This window comes from Buteo buteo, chromosome 33 (genome assembly GCF_964188355.1).
Source record: "Buteo buteo chromosome 33, bButBut1.hap1.1, whole genome shotgun sequence".
NCBI classification, from domain to species: domain Eukaryota; kingdom Metazoa; phylum Chordata; class Aves; order Accipitriformes; family Accipitridae; genus Buteo; species Buteo buteo.
The window spans coordinates 1,606,720-1,630,774 of NC_134203.1; the positions used below are offsets into that span (position 1 = coordinate 1,606,720).

The 24,055-nt window shown below is 64.9% G+C and overlaps 3 protein-coding genes across 3 annotated transcripts in view; 1 reads left to right on the top strand and 2 right to left on the bottom strand.

Annotated features, from left to right (window-relative positions):
• Positions 1-3,059: 3,059 nt before the first annotated feature.
• LOC142026397 (uncharacterized) lies at positions 3,060-16,633 on the bottom strand. Its single transcript, XM_075019364.1, has 10 exons — positions 15,845-16,633; positions 13,826-13,852; positions 12,444-12,758; positions 12,231-12,368; positions 10,758-11,078; positions 9,714-9,869; positions 7,019-9,454; positions 5,312-6,301; positions 3,613-4,845; positions 3,060-3,366 (listed from the first exon to the last, which is right to left on the bottom strand). The coding sequence occupies exons 1-10, from the start codon at positions 16,629-16,631 to the stop codon at positions 3,146-3,148; spliced, it is 6,624 nt and encodes a 2,207-aa protein (XP_074875465.1). The 5' UTR covers positions 16,632-16,633; the 3' UTR covers positions 3,060-3,145.
• Positions 16,634-17,648: 1,015 nt separating this feature from the next.
• Positions 17,649-23,466, bottom strand: LOC142026398 (uncharacterized). The gene is made up of 2 exons (XM_075019366.1): positions 23,200-23,466; positions 17,649-22,636 (listed from the first exon to the last, which is right to left on the bottom strand). The coding sequence occupies exon 2, from the start codon at positions 22,624-22,626 to the stop codon at positions 18,010-18,012; it is 4,617 nt and encodes a 1,538-aa protein (XP_074875467.1). The 5' UTR covers positions 22,627-22,636; positions 23,200-23,466; the 3' UTR covers positions 17,649-18,009.
• The window catches only part of LOC142026390 (scavenger receptor cysteine-rich domain-containing protein DMBT1-like), a 50,046-nt gene continuing 49,321 nt past the window's right edge, over positions 23,331-24,055 (top strand). The window contains exon 1 of the mRNA XM_075019349.1: positions 23,331-23,468. The gene's annotated coding sequence lies outside the window, so the exon portion shown is untranslated. The remainder of the gene's footprint in view (positions 23,469-24,055) is intronic.

A 24,055-nucleotide genomic window follows, 5' to 3' on the forward strand; every position in this document is an offset into this window, starting at 1 on the left:
ACACTCTCTGCCCCCCTAGGTCCCATTGCCCCACAACCTGCCCCTCTGCAAGCCCTGGCTCCCCGTTGCCCCATGCATTGACCCTCTGCCCCCCAACCCCATTGCCCCACATTCTACCCCTCGGCCCCTCTAAGTCCCACTGCCCCACACCCTGCCCCTCTGACCCCCAAACCTCATTGCCCCACTTCTTGCCCTCCTGCCCCCCCCCGCCTCCCAGTAGGGCCCAGTCTGGCCCCTGCCCCACACCATCGGGCAGAGCTGCGAGCAGGTCCCCTCCCCCGGGCAGGCAGGGTGCTGGGAGTGGGACAGGTGGCGGCGGGATTAGCATTAACGAGCTGTTTCATAACGGGGTCGAGAGGCCACGGGGGGAGTGTGGGCAGGGGGCCAGGCTCGGCTCAGCCCCACACCTGGGACAGCCGTGCCCCTGCGCTTACCCCACTGCTGCCCCATGGCACGGCCACGGCTGGGTACCGGCACCCCATGGTGCCCTGTGGGGCTGGGTGCCCAAATCCCTGGGTACTGGTGCCCTGTGGGGCTGAGTGTCCACATCCCTGGGTACCAGCACCCCGTGCTGCCCCGTGGGGCTGGGTGTCCACATCCCTGGGTACTGGCACCCCATGCTGCGCCATGCGGCTGGGTGCCCACATCCCTGGGTACCGGGACCCTGTGCTGCCTTGTGGGGCTGGGTGCCTGCATCCCTGGGTACCAGCACCCCATGTTGCCTCATGGGGCTGGGTGTCCACATCCCTGGGTACCAGCACCCCATGCTGCGCCGTGGGGCTGGGTGCCTGCATCCCTGGGTACCAGCACCCTGTGCTGCCCCGTGGGGCTGGGTGTCCACATCCCTGGGTACTGGTACCCCATGATGCCCTGTGGGGCTGGGTGCCTGCATCCCTGGGTACCAGCACCCCGTGCTGCCCCGTGGGGCTGGGTGCCCAAATCCCTGGGTACCAGCACCCCATGCTGCGCCGTGTGGCTGGGTGCCCAAATCTCTGGGTAGCAGCACCCTGTGCTGCCCCATTGGGTTAGGTGCCTGCATCCCTGGGTACCAGCACAGCACCCCGTGCTGCCCTGTGGGGCTGGGTGTCCACATCCCTGGGTACCAGCACCCCATGCTGCCCTGTGGGGCTGGGTGTCCACATCCCTGGGTACCGGCACCCTCTGCTGCCCCGTGGGGCTGGGTGCCCACATCCCTGGGCTCAGGCATGGTGCAGGCAGGTGCTCAGTTCTCCACATTTAGTGACTGGCTAGGGGGACAAGGGGATGGGGCAGGACCCCCCCACTGCCACCCATGGCTTCCTGTGGGGTATTGTGCATGGGGTCCCGCATGGGGCCAGGGGCTGCCTGGGGAGGGATGCAGGAGGGATGCTCCACAGAGGGACACAGTGGCTGTCAGTAGTGGGGGCCATCTGAGGGTAGAGCTGCAGCACTCAGGCATCCTGTGAGGGCAGAAGGATGACTGTGGCTTGATCCTGCCCTGCCAGGCCACCCCGGGTGTCCAACGGCAGTTGGGGGGGGGTGTCCCAGACCTGGCGGACCACACCAACGTCCTCCTGATGGGTTCAGTCGTGGCGTCGCCAGGCACAGTGGGTGCAATCCCGCAGGGTCCCCTCCTGACCCCAGCACCGGACATCATCCAGCCAGATGTGCCCAGCGCCAGAGCTGAAGCAGGGGGCCGACCCCGGAGGAGGTCACCGACTGTCCCCACCACCCCGCAGCCCAACTCCCGGCAAACCACCGCCGTGTTGGTCCCACTTCAGCTGTCATCGCAGACCGTATCCCACTGTCCGGCACGGTTCACTTCCAACCGCCTGGCGCACTGCCCAGGGCCACCCACCAACCGCAGCTGGAAGGGCTCTGCAAGAACACCGGGGTGACGCCAGCCCCATGGGACCCCCCCCCCACCTAAGGCAGCATCACCCCAACCTGTTGCACGGTCACCCTCGCACTCGACGGCGGCCACCCGATCTGCAGGGCAGGATGATGGGTGCCCTGGCTGGAGGACACAATGCTGCAAGGGAGGCGGGGGGAAGATGTATGGCACCAGTATGACCAGCACAGCCCCAGGCTGCCCAGCATCGCATAGCCCCAGTCTACCCAACTCATCCCCAGTCTTCTCAGTACAAGCCTAGCCTGCCCAGCATAAACCCACTCTGCCCAGCATGGCCCCCGTCCACCCAGTACAAGCCCTCCTACATATGGTCCATGCCCCAGTGCCTGCCACATCCCATGGTGACCGACCCCACGGCCCCCACGTGTCACCAGGGGTACACACGGGTCACCAGGGGAGCCCCTACATACTGGATCCAGCCACAACGCTGCAGCACAGAGCTGGGGGAAGAGAGGGAACAGCTGGGAGCAGGGACCCAGCCCTCACCCCACGGACACCCCCACACACCCCACTGACCCCCAATATACACCCCATAGATACCCCATGCCCCACACACCCCACTGACTCCCAAGACCCACCCCAGGGACATCCCACACCCTGCACACCCCAGCAAAACCCCCAACGTGCACCCCCAGACGTGTGCCCCCAAGTTGACCCCCCAGCTCAGCATCCCAAGTGCACCCCCAGATCTGTGCCCCCCCAAGTTCACCCCCATCTGCGCCCCCTCCCCAAGTGCACCCCCAGCCCTGTGGCCCTCAAGCCCCTGCCCCACACCGTTGCCCCCCCATCCATGAGCCCCAGTCCCTCACCGAGGCACAGGCCGAGGCCAAACCAGCACCGCCATGACGCAGCTGCCTGGGACCCCCCCCCCTTTTAAAGCTCCCTCCCATGGAGGGCCTTGGGGTGCAGCGGGAGGAGGAGCAGCGGGGAGGAAGCAAAAGTGTCATGGGGAAGCGCCGAGGGAGCCAGGCTGGTGCCGTGGGGCTGGCAGAGATGGGGGTGTGGGACAGGGAGCAGGATGAGCCCCTCCCTCCAAAGGGGGTCTGCTGCTTGCACCCCCCCAGGTCACCCTCCCCACCCAAGGGCGGGCCCGAGGAGGGGCTGATCCCCTCCCCAAATTGATGCTTCCCATCCCATCACCCCACAACCTTATGATGCTCTAGGATTGGGGGGGGTGAAGCCCCACTTTATTTCATCTGGGGGTCACTGCAGCCCCCCCCCCCCAGTCACCTAATTGGAGGGGTCACAACCCCATCACGGCTGAGAGCCGGTGGCAGGGGGGGTCTGCGAAAAGCCCCCCAGGAGGTGCTGAAGGGTCAAGGCCAGTGCCCGCAGGTCCCCCCGCAGCCCCCGCACCTCCTGCAGAAGGGCCTGCAGCTGGGGGGCTGGGCAGGGGGGGCAGCTGCCAGACACCCCTCCCCACTGCCCCCCAGCTCTGGGGTGGGCTGGCAGCGGCACTGCTGGTGGAGCTGGACCTGTGGGGTGAGACATTAAGACCCCCTAAAGCACAGCCAGGAGAGATGCCCTCCCCCCAAATGTCCCCCCCCAAAAAAACCCCAGAATTTGGGGTGCAGAAGGAGCCCTGCATCTCCCCCACCACCAGCACCCACCCCCATGTTGCCCCAGAGCCCTGGGTTCCCAGGGGTGTCACCTCAGCAATTGTGGGTCTGCTGGAGGGACTTCCCCCCTGCCACTGTGCTCCCCCCCCCCCCCAGGCTTACCTGTGCACGGGGCTCCAGGGAGCATAGGGTCTGTCGGGGTGTGAGCAGGATGGGTGCCGAGGGGCTCCAGGGGGTGCTGAGGGGGTGCTGGGGGGGTCTGGGGGCTGAGAGGCTCAGTGGGGTGCTGGGGGGGTGCTGGGCGGGTCTGGGTGCTGAGGGGCTCCATGGAGTGCTGTGGGAGTGCTGGGGGGGTCTGGGTGCCAAGGGGCTCAGTGGGGTGCTGGGGGAGTGCTGGGGGGGTCTGGGTGCCAAGGGGCTCCATGTGGTGCTGTGAGAGTGCTGGGGGTGTCTGGGTGCCAAGGGGCTCAGTGGGGTGCTGGGGGAGTGCTGGGGGGGTCTGGGTGCCGAGGGGCTCAGTGGGGTGCTGTGGGAGTGCTGGGGGGGTCTGGGTGCCGAGGGGCTCCAGGGGCGGCTGAGGGTGTGCTGGGGGTGTCTGGGTGCTGAGGGTCTCTGTGGGGTGCTGGGGGGGTTCTGGGATTGTCTGGGTGCTGAGGGGCTCTGGGAGAGTCTGAAGGGGTGCTGGGGGTGTCTGGGTTCCAAGGGGCTCCATGGGGTGCTGAGGCTGAGCTGGGGGGGTCTGGGTTACAAGGGTCTCTGTGGGGTACTGAGGGGGTGCTAGGGGGGTCTGGGTGCTGAGGAGCAATATGGGGTGTTCCTGGGGTTTGGGGGTTGCCTGGGTGCTGAGGGTCTCTGTGGGGTGCTGCAGGGGTGCTGGGGGGGGCTGGGTGCTAACAGTGTCCATAGGGTGCTGGGAGAGTGCTGGGGGGGTCTGTGGGCTGAGGATCTCCATGCGGTCCTGGGGGAGTTCTGGGGGGACTGGGGTGCTGAGGGTCTCTGTGGGGTGCTGAGGGAGTGCTGGGGGTATCTGGGGGCTGGGGGTCTCCATGGGGTGCAGGGGGTGTGTTGAGAGGCTATGGGTGCTTGTGGGTTCCATGGGGTGCTGAGCGAGTGTTGAGGGGCTCTGTGCACTGGGGGTCTCCTTGGGGTGCTGCGTAGGTGCTGGGGGGCTCTGGGTGCTGGGGATCTCCTTGGGGGACTGGGTGGGCACTGCGGGGCTCTGGGTGCTGGGGACCTCTGGGGGGCCCTGGGAGGGGGTGCTGGAGCCTGGATCCAGTTGGACTGCAAGGACAGGAAGGGTTCCTGGCGTCAGGGTGGGGTTCTGCGATGGAGGGGGTAATGGGTGCTCTGTGGGGGGAGCAGAGACCCCAGCAGAGCCTGGGTCCAGGTCTGCACCTGGGGAGGGAAGGGACACAGAGGTCTGTGAGGCCCCTGTCCCACTGCCTCCAGGTCCCCTGCCCTGCGTGCTGGATGAAGAACACCCCATCCATCCATCCATCCATCCACCCACCCAACCCCTGTCCATCCATCCATCCATCCACCCACCCACCCACCCACCTGTCCATCCATCCATCCACCCACCCACCCACCTGTCCATCCATCCATCTACCCACCCATTCCTCTTTCCTTGCATCCGTGCATCCATTCTCCTACAAATCCTTCCTTCCCATCCATCCATCAATCCACCTACCCTTTCTCCTAACTTTCTGTCCTTCCCTCCCTCCATCTTTCTGTCCATTCAATCACCCCTTCCCCTCTCAGTCTATCCATGCCTATTGCCTACTGCCTCCACCCACCCCAGCCCTCCAACATTTCATCCCTTTCCTGAAAATTTTTTTCCAAGAAATTCCTTGCTTTGTACCATCTGGATCCAGATGTGCTGGAGAACGTGTGCTCCTCATGGTAGCTTCCAGACCAGGTTTGGCTCCAGGATGTGTGCTCCATGTGGTAACATCTGACCCCAGTTCTGCTGCAGGACGTGTGCCCATCATGGTACCATCTGGACCTGGTTCTGCTGCAGGATGTGTGCTCCTCGGGCTATCATCTAGACCGAAATCTGCTAAAGAAGCTGTGCTCCGTGTGGTACCATCTGCATCCAGTTCTGCTGAAGGACGTGCATACAGTGTGGTACCACTGGGACCAGGTTCTGCTGTGGGATGTGCACTCCACATGGTATCATCCAGACCCGTTTCTGCTGAAGAATGTGTGCTCTGCATCGTACCATCTCGACCCAGTTTCACCGGAGGATGTATGCTCCTCATGGTACCTTCAGGAACTGGTTCTGGTAGGGAATGTGTGCTCCATGTGGTACCATCTGGAACCAGTTCCACTGGAGGATGTGTGCTCCTCATGGTACCTTCTGGACCTGGTTTGGCTGCAGGATGTGTGCTCATCATGGTACCTTCAGGGCCTGGTTCTGCTGCAAGACGTGTACTACTCATGGTACCTGCAGAACCTGGTTCTGCTGCAGGTTGTGTGCTCCTCATGGAACCTTCAGGACCTGGCTGTGGTGGAGAATGTGTGCTCCACGTGGTACCGTCTGGAATCAGTTCCACTGGAGGATGTATGCTCTTCATGGTACCTTCAGAACCTGGTTCAGCTGCAGGATGTGCGCTCCATGTGATACCTTCTAGATCTGGTTCTGCTGCAGGACGTGTACTACTCATGGTACCTTCAGGACCTGGTTCGGCTGCAGGTTGTGTGCTCCATGTGGTACCTTCTAGATCTGGTTCCGCTGTGGGACGTGTACTACTCATGGTACCTTCAGGACCTCGTTCTGCTGCAGGACGCGTGCTCCTCATGGTACCTTCTAGATCTGGTTCTGCTGTAGGATGTGTACTACTCATGGTACCTTCAGGACCTGGTTTGGCTGCAGGTTGTGTGCTCCATGTGGTACCTTCTGGACTTGGTTTGGCTGCAGGATGTGTGCTCAATGGGGTACCATCTGCGTCCCGTCTCACTGAAAGATGTGTACTACTCATGGTACCTTCAGGACCTGGTTCTGCTGCAGGACGTGTACTATTCATGGTACTTTCAAGACCTTGTTCTGCCGCAGGACGTGTGCTCCATGTGGTACCTTCTGGACCTGATTTGACTGCAGGATGTGTGCTCAATGGGGTACCATCTGGGTCCCATTCCACTGAAGGACGTGTACTACTCATGGTAGCTTCAGGACCTGGTTCTGCTGCAGGACGTGTGCTCCATGTGGTACCTTCTAGATTTTGTTCTGCTGCAGGACGTGTACTACTCATGGTACCTTCAAGATCTTGTTCTGCTGCAGGACGTCTGCTCCATGTGGTACCTTCAGGACCTCTTTCAGTTGCAGGACGTGTGCTCCATTTAGTATAATCTGGGTCCCATTCCACTGAAGGACGTGTACTACTCATGGTAGCTTCAGGACCTGGTTCAGCTGCAGGTTGTGTGCTCCATGTGGTACCTTCTAGATCTGGTTCCGCTGTGGGACGTGCACTACTCATGGTACCTTCAGGACCTCGTTCTGCTGTAGGACGTGTGCTCCATGTAGTATCATCTAGGTCCCATTCCACTGAAGGATGTGTACTCATGGTACCTTCAGGACCTGGTTTGGCTGCAGGATGTGCGGTCCGTGTGGTACCTTCTAGATCTGGTTCTGCTGTAGGACGTGTACTACTCATGGTACTTTCAAGACCTGGTTTGGCTGCAGGATGTGCGGTCCGTGTGGTACCTTCTAGATCTGGTTCTGCTGTAGGACGTGTACTACTCATGGTACTTTCAAGACCTGGTTTGGCTGCAGGATGTGCGGTCCGTGTGGTACCTTCTAGATCTGGTTCTGCTGTAGGACGTGTACTACTCATGGTACTTTCAAGACCTGGTTTGGCTGCAGGATGTGTGCTCAATGGGGTACCATCTGGGTCCCGTTTCACTGAAAGATGTGTACTACTCATGGTACCTTCAGGACCTGGTTCTGCTGCAGGACTTGTGCTACTCAGGGTATCATCTAGACCAAAATCTACTGAAGAACGTGTTGTCCATTTGGTACCATCTGCATCCAGTTCTGCTGGTGGACGTGTGCTCTTCAGGGTACCTTCGGGACCTGGTTCTCCCATGTTCTGGTTGCTCCACATGGTATCACCTGCTGGGACCACCATGGTGGGGGCCAAGTCCTGCCTCGCTTTGGGCCTGGTGCCTTGTGTGGTACCAACCAGATCCTGCCCCACTTTGGCTTGAGTGGCATCAATGGGATCCTGTCCTGTTGGCCGTTGGGTGAACTGGATGGCAACTGCCATATCTTGCCCTGTTTGCGGCTGGGTGGCATCAACTGGATCCCGCCCTGCCTTGGGCTTGGTACCTTGCATGGTCCCAGCCAAACCCCGTCCTGGTGGTTCCCTGGTGGTCTGGTTGGCACCTGCCAGGACCTGTCCAGCTTTGGGCTGGGTGATCTGTACAGTACTGGTTGGATCCCGCCCTGCTTTGGGCCGGGTGACGTGGATGGTAATGACTGGATCCCGTCCTGACTTGGACCTGTTGGTGCCAGCTGGATGCCACCCTGCCTTGGACCTGTTGGTGCCAGCGGGATGCCACCCTGTCTTGGACCTGTTGGTGCCAGCTGGATCCCATCCTGCCTTGGACCTGTTGGTGCCAGCTGGATCCCATCCTGCCTTGGACCTGTTGGTGCCAGCTGGATGCCACCCTGTCTTGGACCTGTTGGTGCCAGCTGGATCCCATCCTGCCTTGGACCTGTTGGTGCCAGCTGGATCCCATCCTGCCTTGGACCTGTTGGTGCCAGCTGGATGCCACCCTGCCTTGGACCTGTTGGTGCCAGCGGGATGCCACCCTGCCTTGGACCTTTTGGTGCCAGCTGGATCCCATCCTGCCTTGGACCTGTTGGTGCCAGCTAGATGCCACCCTGCCTTGGACCTGTTGGTGCCAGCGGGATGCCACCCTGCCTTGGACCTGTTGGTGCCAGCTGGATCCCATCCTGCCTTGGACCTGTTGGTGCCAGCTGGATCCCATCCTGCCTTGGACCTGTTGGTGCCAGCGGGATGCCACCCTGCCTTGGACCTGTTGGTGCCAGCTGGATCCCATCCTGCCTTGGACCTGTTGGTGCCAGCTGGATCCCATCCTGCCTTGGACCTGTTGGTGCCAGCTGGATCCCACCCTGCCTTGGACCTGTTGGTGCCAGCGGGATGCCACCCTGCCTTGGACCTGTTGGTGCCAGCTGGATACCGTCCTGCCTTGGGCCTGTTGGTACCAGCTTGATGCCACCCTGACTTGGACCTGTTGGCTCCCACTGGATCCCATCCCACCTTGGATCTGTTGGTGCCAGCTGGATGCCACCCTGCCTTGGACCTGCTGGTTCCCACTGGATACCGTCCTTCCTTGGACCTGTTGGTGCCAGCTGTATCCCATCCCACCTTGGACCTGGTGGTATCAGCTGGATCTCGTCCCACTTTAGACCTGGTGGCACCAGCTGCGTTTCTTCCTGCCTTGGGCTTGGTGCTCTGGATGATGCGGGCCGGATCCTGTTCTGCTTTGAGTCGGGTGATCCTGATGATACGAATGGGGTCTCGCCCTGCTTTGGCTTGGGTGGCACCAATTTGACCCTGTCCTGCAGGGCGCTGGGTGCTGGCGGTGGCACCAGTTACATCCCATCGTGTGGGGTGCTGGGTGGCAGGGGTGGTGCTGGCCAGACCCTGTCCTGTGGGGTGCTGGGTGCCAGGGGTGGCACCAGTTGCATCCCATCGTGTGGGGTGCTGGGTAGCAGGGGTGGTGCTGGCCAGACCCTGCCCTGCAGGGTGCTGGGTGCTGGTGGTGGCAGCAGTTTGTGTAGGGTGCTGGGTGGCAGGGGTGGTGCTGGCCAGACCCTGTCCCGTGGGGCGCTGGGTCCCGGGGGTGGCACCAATTACATCCCATCGTGTGGGGTGCTGGGTGGCAGTGGTGGTGCTGGCCAGACCCTGTCCTGCAGGGTGCTGGGTGCTACTGGTCAGCGGAGAGGTCCTCGTCGGTGACAGCAGGTCCCCTTGCCCTGCAGCAATGAGAGGGTCACTCAGCTCAGCTCTGGGGGAGCACCCAAGGCCAGAGGTGGGGACATCCCTCGGGGACAGGGTCTCTGGAACATGAAGAGAGACCCCAGCAGGCAGGATTGGTCCAAATCTGCTCTGGCCCCCAGCCCCGCAGCCGGGCTAGGGTAGCAAAACTTGGGGTCCCACATTGTGACCAGCCACCCGCCGGCTCCCTGGGACCTTGCAGAGGGGGACGGGGACCCCCATTCCCGTTCCTCCTACCCTTGCGGGTTGTCCTTGCGGTGGGCTGGCTGGCTGCGGTGCTGCGGGGAGAGCTGGGGACGCGGGGACGTGCGGAGGGGGGCACCCGGGCTGGTTTCGTCTGCGGCTGGCGGGGAGTGGGCTCTGCAGGGCGGACATCCAGGTTGGCCAGCTCATCTGCGGGCAGAGGAGAGCAGCGCGAGCCCTGCAGCGCGTGCACTGCACGCGTGCTGCGCCCTGCGCGCACATGCATGGCATACGCACTGCGCCCTGCGCGCGCACACACACTGCACAGCCCCTGTGTCCCCACGCACCACACACACACGCACTGCATGCATGCTACACCCTGTGCACACGCACTGCACGCGTGCACTGCGCCCTGCACGCACACACACTGCACAGACCCTGTGTCCCCACACACCGCACGCGTGCACTGCACGCATGCTACACCCTGTGCACACGCGCTGCATGCATGCACTGCGCCCTGCACGCACACACACTGCACAGCCCCCGTGTCCCCGTGCACTGCACACGTGCACTGCACACATGCACTGCACCCTGCGCACACACGCACTGCACCCTTCGCAGGCACACGCTGCACAGACAAACTGCTCCCTGCCCACGCACACACTGCACACATGCACTGCACACACACGCTGCACACACGCTCTGCGCCCTGGCCACACATGCACTGCACAGACTCTGTGTCCCTGTGCACTGCACACACACACTGCACGCATGCACTGCACCCTGCCCACGCATGCACTGCACACATGCAAGCACTGCACAGGCGTACGCTCCACAGGCTCGGTGTCCCTGCGCACCGCGCACACGCTCTGCGCCCTGCCCACGCACACTGCACATGCACTGCACGCTCACCGCTGCCGCTTGCAGCACGGCCGCGCTGCGCCCTGCGGGCTGCGCACCCACGGGGTTTGCAATTCAGCTGCGGTGTCCCCGTGCTCACCCACGGCCCCGGGACCACCGCACGGGTACGGGGACCACGTGCCCCCTGCATCACCCCTGCGGAGTCACGGCCCCCCCAGCCCCCAGCATCGCGGGTACCTGCGCAGACAACGGCCGCATCCTCCCGGTGCTGGCAGTTGGTGACACCCCAGGGAGAAGCCGGGCACCCCAGCAGGGACGATTCGTTCCCTTGGCACCGCACATCATCCAGCCAGATGGGCCCGGTGCCCTCGCCAAAAAAAGCTGCCCGGGGTGCGTCGAGGGCGGCCCCACAGCCCAGTTGCCGGCAGACCACCGCTGCGTCCTGCAGCCCCCACAGGTCATCGCAGACAGTGCCCCATTGACCGGCGTGGAAGATCTCCAGCCGGCCGGCGCAGCGCCCCGTGGCCCCCACCAGCCGCATGGTCGGACCCCCTGTGGCTGAGAGAGGCTGGGGTCAGCGTCGGTGCGGGCCCCACGGCGGGGAGGGGGGGTACCTGTGCACACCATAGCTGTGCACACCATACCCGTGCACGCCGTGCCCGTGCACACCACGACTGTGCACACCTTGCCTGTGCACGTCACTGTGCACACCATACTTGTGCGTGCTGTGCCCATGCACAGCGTACCTGTGCACGCTGTGCCCGTGCACACCTTGCCCGTGCCCAGTGTAGCTGTTCACGCCGTGCCCGTGCACACCTTGCCCGCACACCGTGTACCTGTGCACACCATAGCTGTGCATGCCGTGCCTGTGCACACGTAGCTGTTCACACCGTACCTGTGCGTGCTGTGCCTGTGCGCACCATGACTGCGCACACCTTGCTGTTGCACACTGTACCTGTGCACGCTGTGCCCATGCACACCATGACTGTGCACACTGTACCCGTGCACACCGTACCTGTGCACGCTGTGCCCGTGCACAGTGTACCCGTGCATGCTGTGTCCATGCACACCTTGCTGGTGCACAGTGTATCCGTGCATGCTGTGCCAGTGCACACCATGACCGCACACTGTACCTGTGCATGCCGTGCCTGTGCACACCTTGCCAGCGCACACATAGCTGTTCACACCGTATCTGTGCATGCTGCGCCTGTGCACACCATGACTGTTCACACTGTGCCTGTGCACACCATGACTGTGCACACCGTACCTGTGCTTGCTGCGCCCATGCACACCTTGCCCGCGCACAGTGTACCTGTTCACACCGTACCAGTGCATGCTGTGCCCATGCACACCGTGCCTGTGCACACCTTGCCCATGCACTCGTAGCTGTGCACACCGTACCTGTGCGTGCTGCGCCTGTGCACACCATGACCGTGCACACCATGACCGTGCACACCATACCCGTGCACGCTTTGCCCATGCACACCTTGCCCATGCACACCTTGCCCATGCACAGTGTCCCTGTGCAGCTGTGACTGTGCACACCGTACCCGTGCATGCCTGTGCCCGTGAACACCGTGCCTGGGCGTGCTGTACTTGCACACGCTGCATCTGCGCATGCTCTACCTGTGCACAGCATCCCCTGGCACCAGCGCATGCCGTAACCTGCACAGATTATTGCTGTGCATGCTCTACCTGTGCACACCGTACCTGTGCATGCTTTACCCGCGCACACTGCACCGGTGCAGCCTGCACCTGTGCATGCCGTAACGGGTGGCTGGGTGTCGGTGGGCGGCGGTGTGGGGGTCCAGGGGTGCTCGCTGGTGCCGAGGGGCTGGAAACGGTGAGCTGTGGGGAGCGGCGGTCAGGCGGAGAGGTCCCCAGCTCACCCACCCACCCACCCGCCTGCCCGCCGCAGCCCACCTGAGCAGACGGCGCTGGCATCCTCTTCGTGGGCGCAGACGTGGGGACGCCAACCCCGGTGCCGGCACAGGACCAGGCGTTCCTCCGTGCCCCGGCACCGCAACCCGTTGAGCCAGATGGGACCCAAGCCCTCTCCAAACCAGGCTCCCGGCGGGGCGGCCAAGGCGTCCCCGCAGCCCAGCTGCCTGCAGACCACCGCCGCGTCCGGCAGCCCCCAGTCGTCGTCGCAGACGGTGCCCCACTGCCCGTCGTGCTGCACCTCCACCCGCCCGGCGCAGCGCCCAGGGCCCCCGGCCAGACGAACTGGGAAAGGACCTGGGGACAGACCACGCTCAGGGACCGGAGCCAACGGCACCCGCCAGCACCCGCCGGGACCCACCGGGAACCCCTGGGAGCCCTGCATGCACTGGGACCTAAGGGGACGTACTGGGAGTCCTGCACACACTGGGACCTATCGGGAGGTACTGGGAGCCCTGCACACACTGGGACCTATTGGGATGTACTGGGAGCCCTGCATGCACTGGGACCTATCCAGATGTACTGGGAGTCCCACACACACTGGGACCGAGCCCTGCACGCACTGGGACCTACTGGGACGTACTGGGAGCCCTGCACACACTGGGACCTATCGGGATGTACTGGGAGCACTGCGCACACTGGGACCTATTGGGAATTACCGGGAGCTCTGCACACACTGGGACCTTCTGGGATACACTGGGAGCCCTGCACACACTGGGACCTATGGGGATGTACTGGGAGCCCTGCACACACTGGGACCTATCAGGATGTACTGGGAGACCTGCACACACTGGGACCTATCGGGATGTACTGGGAGACCTGCACACACTGGGACCTTCCAGGATACTCTGGGAGCCCTACACACACTGGGACCTATTGGGATGTACTGGGAGCCCTGCACACACTGGGAGGTATTGGGATCTGCTGGGAGCCCTGCATGCACTGGGACCTATCGGGACATACTGGGAGCCCTGCGCGCACTGGGACCTATTGGGATGTACTGGGAGCCCTGCACATACTGGGACCCACTGGGATCCTTTGCATTCACTGGGATCCCTGGGAGCTCCCCCTCACTGGGACTCACTGGGATCCTTTGAACAACCTGGGACCTACTGGGCTCCTTTGCACATGCCGGGGCCTGCCGGGAGCTGTCAGGACCCACTGGAATCCACTGCGACCCCTGTACGCGATGGGACCTGCTGGGACCCCTGCATGCCCCAGGGCCCCTACCCACAAGGGACCCACTGGGATCCTTTGCAGTCACTGGGACCCCCTGGGAGCTCCCCCTCACTGGGAGGCACTGGGCCAGCCCCCCCTTCCCACCCCTCCTGCTGCCCCACCTCCCTTCCCCCCCACCCCAGTACCTGTGCTGTGGGGTCCCAGCAGCCCCACTGGAGACCGAGGAGAGAGGATGAGTGGGGGCACCCAGGCGTCCAGGCACCCCAACCCTGTCCCAGGATCCCCGAGGGCCGGGGGTCCCTGGGGCACTCAGCAGCGGGAACCAGTGCCCTTCCCAGTGCCCTGTGACCAGTGCCCCGTGACCAGCAACTGGTGCCCTGTGACTAGTTACCGGTGCCCTTCCAAGTGCCCAGTACCCCGTGTCCAGTATGCAGTGCCCTTCCCAGTGCGCTGCCCAGTGCCCAGTACCCCAAGCCAAGTGCCCTCCTGCAGTGCCCAGTGCCTAGTGCCCCATACCCAATGCCCAGTTCCCGATGACCAGTGCCCTGCCCAATTCCCTGTGACCAGTGACCAGTGGCTTTCTCAGTGCCTGGTGCCCCATGGCCAGTGACCAGTGCCCTTCCCAGTACCCCCTGACCATCATCAACCAATGCCTAGTGTCTTTCCCAGTTTCCTGTGCCCAGTGCCCTTCCCAGTGCCCCATGTCCAGCAACCAGTGCCCTTCCCCACGCGCAGTGCACAGTGCTCAGTATCCAGATACCAGTACCAGTGCCCAGTGCCCTTCCCAGTGCCCAGCCTTCTGACCAGAGACCGCTGCCCAGTGCCCCTTGCCCACTGTCCTGTGCCCTTCCCAGTCCCCAGTTCCTCCCATGCCCACTGCCTGTGACAGCCCACCCTACCCAGTTCCCCTCCCATTGACCAGTGCCCAGGACAGCCCAGAACATCCAGTGCCCTGCCCAGTGCCTCACAGTTTTCCCAGTATCCTGCACAGCCCAGTGCCCAGTTGCCAGCCCAGCCTTCAGTGCCCCACATGCAGTGCCCAGTTCCCAGTGCCCAATGCCTAGTTCCCAGTGCCCAGCATGGTCCACAGCGCCCAGTGCAATTCCCAGTGCCCTTCCCCATGCCCAGTTCCCAGTGCCCTGTGCCCTGCCCAGTGCTCAGCACCACCCATGGTGCCCAGTGCCCAGCATCTGCCCCCCTCCTCCCGCAGTGTCCCACAGCCCCAGCTGGGTGCAGTGTCCCATGCAGTGCCCAGTACCCCCTGCAGTGCCCAGTGCCATGCTCAGCCCCTTTGCAGTGCCCTGCCCAGTGCCCTCCCCCAGCAGTGCCCTTCCCTTCCAGTGCCCAGTGCAGCACCCAGTCCTCTGCAGTGCCCAGGGCAGTGCCCAGACCCCCCCCCATGCAGTGCCCGTGCAGTGCTAGTGCCACGTCCAGCACTGTGCCCATGCAGTGCAGTGCCAGTGCAGTGCCCAACGCTGTATTCAGCCTCCCCTCCCAGCCCCCCCACCATACGCATGCCATAGCTGTGCCATATGCGCACCCAACCCTGTGCAGTGCCAGTGCCAGTGCAGTGCCAGTGCCAGTGCAGTGCCAGTGCAGTGCCCAGCGACACATCCAACCTCCCCTCCCAGCCCCCACACCACGCTCAAGCTGTAGCCGTGCCATGCACAAGCTGAGCCCATGCAGTGCCCATGCAGTGCCAGTGCCACTGCAGTGCCCATGCAGTGTAGTGCCAGCGCAGTGCCTGGGCAGTGCCCGGTGCCGTATTCAACCCCTCTCCCAGCACCCACAACCATACCCGTGCCATACGCACGCCAATCCTCGTGCGGTGCCCGTACCAGTGCAGTGCCAGTGCCACTGCAGTGCCACTGCAGTGCCCGTGCCAGTGCAGCCCCTGTGCTCGCGTGGCGCCCAGCGCTGCACTCAACTTTCCACCCAGCACCCACGCCATACGCACGCCAACCCGGTGCAGTGCCGTGCTGGTGCAGTGCCGTGCCAGTGCAGCGCCAGTGCCCGTTCCAGTGCAACCCCAGCGCTCGTGCAGCGCCCAGTGCTGTATTCAACCCCCTCCACCACCACCACCCAGCACCCACACCATACCCGCGCCATACGCACGCCAACCCCGTGCAGCGCCCGTGCCAGTGCCAGCGCAGTGCCAGTGCAGCGCAGCGCCCGCGCAGCGCCAGCGGTGCCGCTGGGCTCACCCAGGAGCAGGAGGGCGAGGGCCATGGCGGGCGGTGGTGGCGGCGATGGGGCCGGCCGGCGGGCGGGGAGGACGAGATGGGGCTGCTGGGCCAAGGATGACTCAGTCCGTCCGTCCGTCCGTCCAGGGGACAGGGGGGGCTGGGCTGGGGGCAGAGAGGGGGGACCCTGGGACCCCCCGCGCTGGGGGGCAGAGGGAGGGGGTGGGCAGGGTGTGCCCCTTGTTTTGTGTGCGTGTCCCCCCCCCAAGCCGGTGGGGCTTGGGTCAGGGCAGGTGGGGGTTAACGCCAGAGCCACGCGGCGCCCAGGGGACACACGTGCAGCGCCCACACGTCTGCACGCGGCCTCTCGCCGCCCCGACACGCGTGTGCAAGCGGCCTCCCGCCACCCTGACACGTGTGTGCACGGGGCCTCCGACCACCTCGACATGCGTGTGCATGGGGCTTCCCGCCACGTGTGTGCACGCGGTCTCCTGCCATCCTGACACATGTGTGCACGGGGCCTCCTGCCACCCCGACACATGTGTGCAAGTGGCCTCCCGCTGCCCCGACATGCGTGTGCAGAGATGAGCGCACACATGTGCCCACTCACTTCCACACGCACACATGTATTCATGCACATATGCACAGACATCCACACTCCTGCACAGACATGCACGCTCACACACATGTGCACATGCACATATGCACACATGCAAACATACATACGCATGCACACACACATGCACACTGAGATGCACAAATGTGCACGCATGCACACACATGTACAAATGCACACATGTGCCCACATACACCCGCACATGCACACATATGCACACGCACACACATAACATGCACACAAGTGCACACACTGGAACACATGCAAGCACATACTTGCTCATGCACGTGTACAAATGCACACACATGCACACATGCACTCAGATGCACAAATGCACACACATGCACACATGTGCAGACACATGCACATACGCTTGCACATGCACACGTGTGCAGATGCACACACATGTGCAAACATGTGCACATTTATTATGTCTACTGAGATTCTTTTGACTCCCCTTGTCTCACACGTATACACATGCACACACGTGCACCCACACACGCAGACACATGCACACACACATGTGCACACACACACGTGTACACACATGCACACATGCAAGCGCACACAGGTGCACGCACACGTACAAATGCACACATGTGCACACACGTGCACATGTGCACACGCACGTGCGCAGGCACACAGGCACACATGGGCACACGCAAACACATACTGGGAGTCAGTGGGGCCATACTGGGAGGGATACTGGGGCCATACTGGGGGGGGGGGGGTTACTGGGGCCATACTGGGGGGTCAGTGGGGCCACATTGGTGGGGGGATACTGGGGTGATAGTGGGGGCCAGCAGAGCCATACTGGGGGTCAGCTGGGCTGTACTGGGGGGGGATGCCACAGGCCCACTAGCCTGGGGGGGGGCAGGATTTGGGGTACCCCTGTCCCCCCCAGACCCCTGTCCCCCCCCATTGCCCCCAAATGTCCCTCAGAGCCCCCCCCCCCCGCCTCCCAGTGCCTCCCTCCCCCCCCCCAACCCCACCTGTCCAATGTTCCCAGTAAAACCCCCCCAGTTCCCCAGTAACCCCCCCACCTCCCCCCGCCGCACTGCTCCCCCATGGTCCCTCCCGCGCCCCCCCCCCCCCCCCCCACTCCGCCCATGGACCCGCCCAGGCCACGCTGCATCGCGCAGGCCCCGCCCCTGGCCCCGCCCCCTCCATGACACCTTCCCACGGCGACGGCCCCGCCCCCCCCGCCCGGTAAGGAAGAGCCGCACGGCGCGGGGCGGGGCACCGTTTATTGACCACGCCCACGGCGGGCCCAGGCATCCGGGGGGGGGGGGGGCGACCCCCCCTCCCCCGGGACTCCAAGGCTACGACCGCCCCCCCCAGCACCGGCTCCACAGGGGTGGCTGGGGGGGCCACGGGGCATCCTGGGTGGGGGGTCCTGGGTGCCTTTGGGGGGGCCCTGGGGGGGTCCTGTGGCATCCTGGGGGTCCCGGGGGTCCGGCCCCCTCCCCCCAGAAGATGTGCATCAGTGAGACCCCGGGGCTGAGCGCCCCCCCCCAGCTCTGGCTCTGCAGGGGGGGGTCTTGGGGGGTCCCAGGGGTTCCCCCCCCCCTCAGAAGGTGTGAACCAGAGGGACATTGGGCAGCTCCGGGGCAGGGGGTCCCGTCCCTGTTCCCCCCCCACTACTGCCACCCCCGGGCACACCCCGGGCTGGGGTGGGGGGCTGCCCCCCACCGCTGCTCGTTGGCACTGGGTCACCCCGGACCAGGAGGATTCGGGAGGGTCCGGGGGGGGGCAGCTGGGCCAGCGCCTGCAGGCAGAGGCGAGCAGGTCCCCCCCCATTCCCCCGTAGCAGCAGTACGGGGGGCAGCCCCCCGGCTGCCCCCACCACCGCCAGCTGCGGGGACGGGGAGGGGGACGGGCCCCCCCCCGCCACGAGCACCTCGGGGGGCTGCAGCTGGACGTTGGGCACCTCGGCGGCCTGGAGATGGACATTGGTCACCTCTGTGGGCTTGAGTTGGACGTTGGGCATCTCCAAGGTCTTGAGTTGGACGCTGGGCACCTCCACGGTCTTGAGTTGGACGCTGGGCACCTCCACGGTCTTGAGTTGGACGTTGGGTACCTCCAAGGTCTTGAGTTGGACATTGGGCACCTCCACGGTCTTGAGTTGGACGTTGGGCACCTCCAAGGTCTTGAGTTGGACATTGGGCACCTCCACGGTCTTGAGTTGGACGTTGGGCACCTCCAAGGTCTTGAGTTGGACGTTGGGTACCTCCACGGTCTTGAGCTGGATGTTGGGCACCTCCTCCGTGGTCTTGAGATGCATGTTAGGCCCCTCTGTGGTCTTGAGTTGGACGCTGGGCACCTCCAACATTTGGTGACAGGCGCTGGGCACCTCAGTGGCCTGGAGATGGACATTTGTCACCTCCATCGTCTTCAGTTGGATGTTGGGCACCTCCGTGATCTTGAGATGGATGTTGGGCACCTCCATCATTTGGTGATGGACACTGGACACCTCGGTGTCTTGGAGATGGACATTGGTCATCTCCGTGGTCTGGAGATGGACGCTGGGCACCTCTGTGACTTGGAGATGGACACTGGGCACCTCAGTGGCTTGGTGACACACATTGGGCACCTCTGTGGCCTGGAGATGGACATTTGTCACCTCTGTGGTTTGGGGATGGATGCTGGGCACCTCAGTGGCTTGCAGCTGGACAGTGGTTACCTCTGCATCCTGGACATGGGCGCTGGGCACCTCTGCGGCCTGGAGATGGACACTGGGCATCTCCACGGTTTGGTGATGGACGTTGGTCACCTCAGTGGCCTGCAGGTGGACACTGGTCACCTTCGTGGTCTGGAGATGGACACCGGTCACCTCTGTGGCTTCAAGATGGACGTCGGGCACCTCAGTGGTTTCGAGATGGACATCGGGCACCTCACTGGTGTCGAGATGGACATTGGGAACCTCTGCGGTCTGCAGCTGGATGTTGGCCACCTCCATGGCCTGTAGCTGGATGTCGGGCACCTCTGTGGCTTGGAGATGGATGCTGGGCAACTCCGTAGCCGGGAGATGGATGTCAGGCACCTCTGTGGCCTCGAGATGGACACTGGGGACCTCTGTGGTTTGGAGAGGGACACTGGGGACCTCAGCGGCTTGGAGAGGGACATTGGACACCTCTGTGGCTTGGAGATGGATGTCGGGTACCTTGGTGGTCTGCAGCTGGACGTTGGGTACCTCCGTGGCCTGGAGATGGACGCTGGGCACCTCCGTGGCCTGGAGATGGATGCCGGGCAGCTCTGAGGGCTGCGGCAGGGCTTGGAGCTGGATGTTGGTGATCTCAGAGGGCTGTGGCAGGGCTTGGAGCTGGACATTTGTCACCTCGGTGGCCTGCAGCTGGATGTTGGTGACATCCAAGGGTTGTGGCAGGGCTTGCAGCTGGATGTTGGTCACCTTGGAAGATTGTGGCAGGGCTTGGAGCTGGACATTTGTCACCTCGGTGGCCTGCAGCTGGATGTTGGTGACCTCAGAAGGTTGTGGCAGGGCTCGGAGCTGGATGTTGGTGACATCCAAGGGTTGTGGCAGGGCTTGCAGCTGGACATTTGTCACCTCTGCGGCCTGCAGTTGGATGTTGGTGACGTCCGAGGGTTGTGGCAGAGCTTGGAGCTGGATGTTGGCCACCTTGGAGGGCTGTGGCAGGGCTTGCAGCTGGACATTTGTCACCTCACCGGCTTGGAGCTGGATGTTGGTGACATCCAAGGGCTGCGGCAGGGCTTGGAGCTGGACGTTGGTCACCTCGGCAGCTTGGAGCTGGATGTTGGCGACGTCCAAGGGCTGCGGCAGGGCTTGGAGCTGGACGTTGGTCACCTCACTGGCTTGGAGCTGGATGTTGGTCACCTTGGAGGGCTGCGGCAGGGCTTGGAGCTGGACATTCGTCATCTCGGCAGCTTGGAGCTGGATGTTGGCGACATCCAAGGGCTGCGGCAGGGCTTGGAGCTGGACACTTGTCACCTCCGTGGCTTGGAGCTGGACATTTGTCACCTCAGCGGCTTGGAGCTGGATATTGGTGACCTCCAAAGGTTGCGGCAGGGCTTGGAGCTGGACGTTGGTCACCTCGGCCGCCTGCAGCTGGACGCCAGCGACCTCGGGGGCCTGCGGTCCCCGCGGCGGGAGGACACCACCAACGCCACCTCTCAGGACGATGACGCTGGCCCCTGCCGGGGTCCCCGCCACCGCCTGGAGCTGGACGCTGGGCAGCGCTTGCCCCGCACCGGGTACCAACAGGATGCTCTGCCCAGCACTGGGGGATCCCGATGCCCGGGGACCCTTCCCCACTCGGGACGGGGGACCCTCGGCGGGCAGGAGGGTGAAAGCAGGGGGCTCGGCCGGGGGGGTGGGTAGCAGGAGGAGTTTCCGCGGGGGGGCCGGGGGGCTGGGGATGAGCTGCAGGCCCTGCGGGGTCTGCACCAGCAGGAAGGTCTGGGCTTCGGAAGGGGGCGGAGGGGGGCGGCGGGGTGTCCCGCGGGGGCCGGGAGCGTGGGTGCGGAGGTGACGCTGGAGGTAGGAAGCCATGACGAAGGCCTTGGGACAGAGCGGGCAGCGGTAGGGGCGGGCGGCGGAGTGGGTACGGCGGTGGAGCTGGAGGTTGGAGGAGTGGGTGAAGGTCTTGCCGCACTGGGGGCAGGCGTAGGGCCGCTCGCCGGTGTGGACCCGCTGGTGTTGCCGGAGGTTGGAGGTTTGGGCGAAGGCTTTGCCGCAGACGGGGCAGGCGTGGGGCCGCTCGCCGGTGTGGAGCTGGCGATGGCGGCGGAGGCAGGAGGTGTTCTTGAAGGCTTTGGGGCAGTCGGGGCAGCGGTAGGGCCGCTCGCCGGTGTGTTGTCGGAGGTGGTACTGGTAGTGGGACGCCCACTTGAAGGTGAGACCGCACTGGGCGCACTCGAAAGCCCGCAGCCCCGTGTGAACCCGCTGGTGAATCTGGAGGAGGGAAGAACGCTTGAAGGCCTTGCCGCACTCGCGGCAGGCGTAGGGTCGCTCACCCGTGTGGTCCCGCATGTGGTAACGCAGCCCCGAGGAGCCTTTGAAGGCTTTGCCGCACTCAGTGCATTGGTAAGGGCGCTCCGGGGCAGGCTGGGGCACCGCCGGGGGGTGAGGATCCTCGGGGGGGGGACGAGGTGGGACAGCAGCGGGGTGGCTGCGTTGGTGGCCCAGCAGCCCGGCCAGTTGGGTGAAGGTCTTGGGGCAGACGGCGCACTTGAAGGGCCGCTCGGCAGCGTGGCCGTGCCGGTGCCGGGCCAACCCCGAGCTGTTCTTGAAGGTCTTGCCACAGGTGGGGCAGCGGTGGGATGCAGCCGGGGGGGTCACCGCTGTCACCGAGTGGCTGCCTTGGTGACCCAGCAGCTCCTCCTCGCTGGTGAAGCTCAGCGGGCAGGCGGAGCACCTCCAGAGCGTCTCTGGCGTTGCGGCGGGAGCCGGGAGGAGCGGCGGCATGGCAGCGTGGCCGGCGTGGCTCTGGAGGTGTTTCTGCAAGCAGGCGTCGGAGACGAAGGCCTTGGCGCAGGTCGGGCACTCGTGGGGCCGGGTGCCGGTGTGGGTGCGGCGGTGGAGGAGGAGGTTGGAAGAGTGGGTGAAGGTCTTACCACACTGGGAGCAGGCGTAGGGCCGCTCGCCGGTGTGGACCCGCTGGTGTTGCCGGAGGTTGGTGGCTTGGGCGAAGGCTTTGCCGCAGACGGGGCAAGCGTGGGGCCGCTCGCCGGTGTGGGTGTGACGGTGACGGCGGAGGCTGGAAGAGTTCTTGAAGGCCTTGGGGCAAGCGGGGCAGCGATAGGGCCGCTCGCCGGTGTGTTGTCGGAGGTGGTACTGGTAGTGGGACGCCCACTTGAAGGTGAGACCGCACTGGGCGCACTCGAAAGCCCGCAGCCCCGTGTGAACCCGCTGGTGGGTCTGGAGGAGGGAGGAACGCTTGAAGGCCTTGCCGCACTGGGGGCAGGCGTAGGGTCGCTCGCCCGTGTGGCCCCGCTGGTGGTAGAGGAGGGCGGAGGAGCCCTTGAAGGCCTTGGGGCACTCGGGGCACTTGTAGGGCCGTTCGCCCGTGTGGCTGCGTTGGTGGTGGGCCAGGCGGGATGACCACCTGAAGGCCTTTCCGCATTCCCGGCAGGCGTAGGGCTGGTCGGCCGTGCCCGGACCACCGGTCCGGGACCCGGTTGGCCCCGCTGGTGGTGTCGCTCCTGCCATGCTGACAGCCCTGGGGGGGTAATAAGGGGAAGGTGGGCAGGGGGCGACAACCACCCCCCCCCCCATCAGAGGGACCCGGCCCGAACACGTGGAGCTGCTGAGAGTAGGGGTGAGGGGGCGTGGCCTCCGCGAGGAGGCGTGGCCTCACCGGCTAGGGAGGAGTCAGCCCCGGCGCGTTGGCAGCACTGCGGGGGCGTGGCCTGGCCTGCGAAGGGCGGGGCCACCTCGAGGAAGGCCCGCCCCCACCAGCCACTTTACTCCTTCACGCCCCGCCCCCGCCGGGCCGTGATCCCCGCCGGGCCACGCCCCCGCCGGCCAGCTTTCCCCTACCAGGCCACGCCCCCACCGTACCTGAAAGGCGTTCAGGCCCCGCCCCCGCCGCCCCTCCAGACCACGCCCCCCCGAGCCCTGATCCCTTCCAGGCCCCGCCCCCGCCGGCCTCTGCCCTACCCTCACGCCCCGCCCCCGCCCCGCCTCCAGGCCCCGCCCTCGCCGCCCAGCCCCGCGCAGGCGCCGCCGCCGCCGCCGCCCCGGCCCCGCCGCCGTCGCCGCCGCCCGCCGCTGCCCGCTCACCTGCCGGGAAGGGGCGGGGGAAGGCGCCGCCGCGGCGGGGCAGGGCAGGGCAAGGCAGGGCAGGGCCCGCTCCGGCCGCCCGCCGCCGCAAGCCCGCCCGCCCCCGCCGCCGCCGCCGCGCACCCGACTGGGCCGCGCCGCGCGCCGAGCCACGCCCCCCCGGCGCGCCGCGCCGCGCGCACCCGGTGGCCGCGCCGGGCCCGCGCGGGGAGCTCCTGGGAAATGGAGTCCGCGGCGCCGCCATCTTGGAGCGGGGACGGAGGGAGGAGGTGAGGGGCGACCCCCCCGTCCCCGCCATAACGGGGCCGGGTACCCGGCGGGTCGCCGCGATAACGGGGTCGGGTGCCCGGCGGGCCGCGTGTCGGTGTCCCCGTCAACCCCCCGGGGGACTCAGGGGATTTGGGGGGGAGTCCGCGGGGGGGGGAGATGGAGGGATTGGGGGCCTCGGGGGGCTGGGGGGGGGGCGTGGGGTCGGGGGGAGGGGGCAGGAGGTTGGGGAGGCGATGGGGATTTGGGGGGATCGGAGGGGTTGGGGAACTGGGGGGGACAGGAGTTTGGGGGGGTGATAGGGATTTGGGGGGCTCTGGAGGGGTTGGGGGGCTCGTAAGGGTTGTGGGAACTGAGGAGCAGGAGGTTGGGGGGCTGATGGGGATTTGGGGGGCTCGGAGGGGTTGGGGGAACTGAGGGGAAGGAGGTTGGGGGGGTCATGGGGATTTGGGGGGCTCAGAGGGGCTGGGGGACTGGGGGTAGGAGGTTGGGGGGGCTGATGGGGATTTGGGGGGCTCGGAGGGGTTGGGGGAACTGGGGAGCAGGAGGTTGTGGGGCTGATGGGGATTTGGGGGGATCGGAGGGGTTG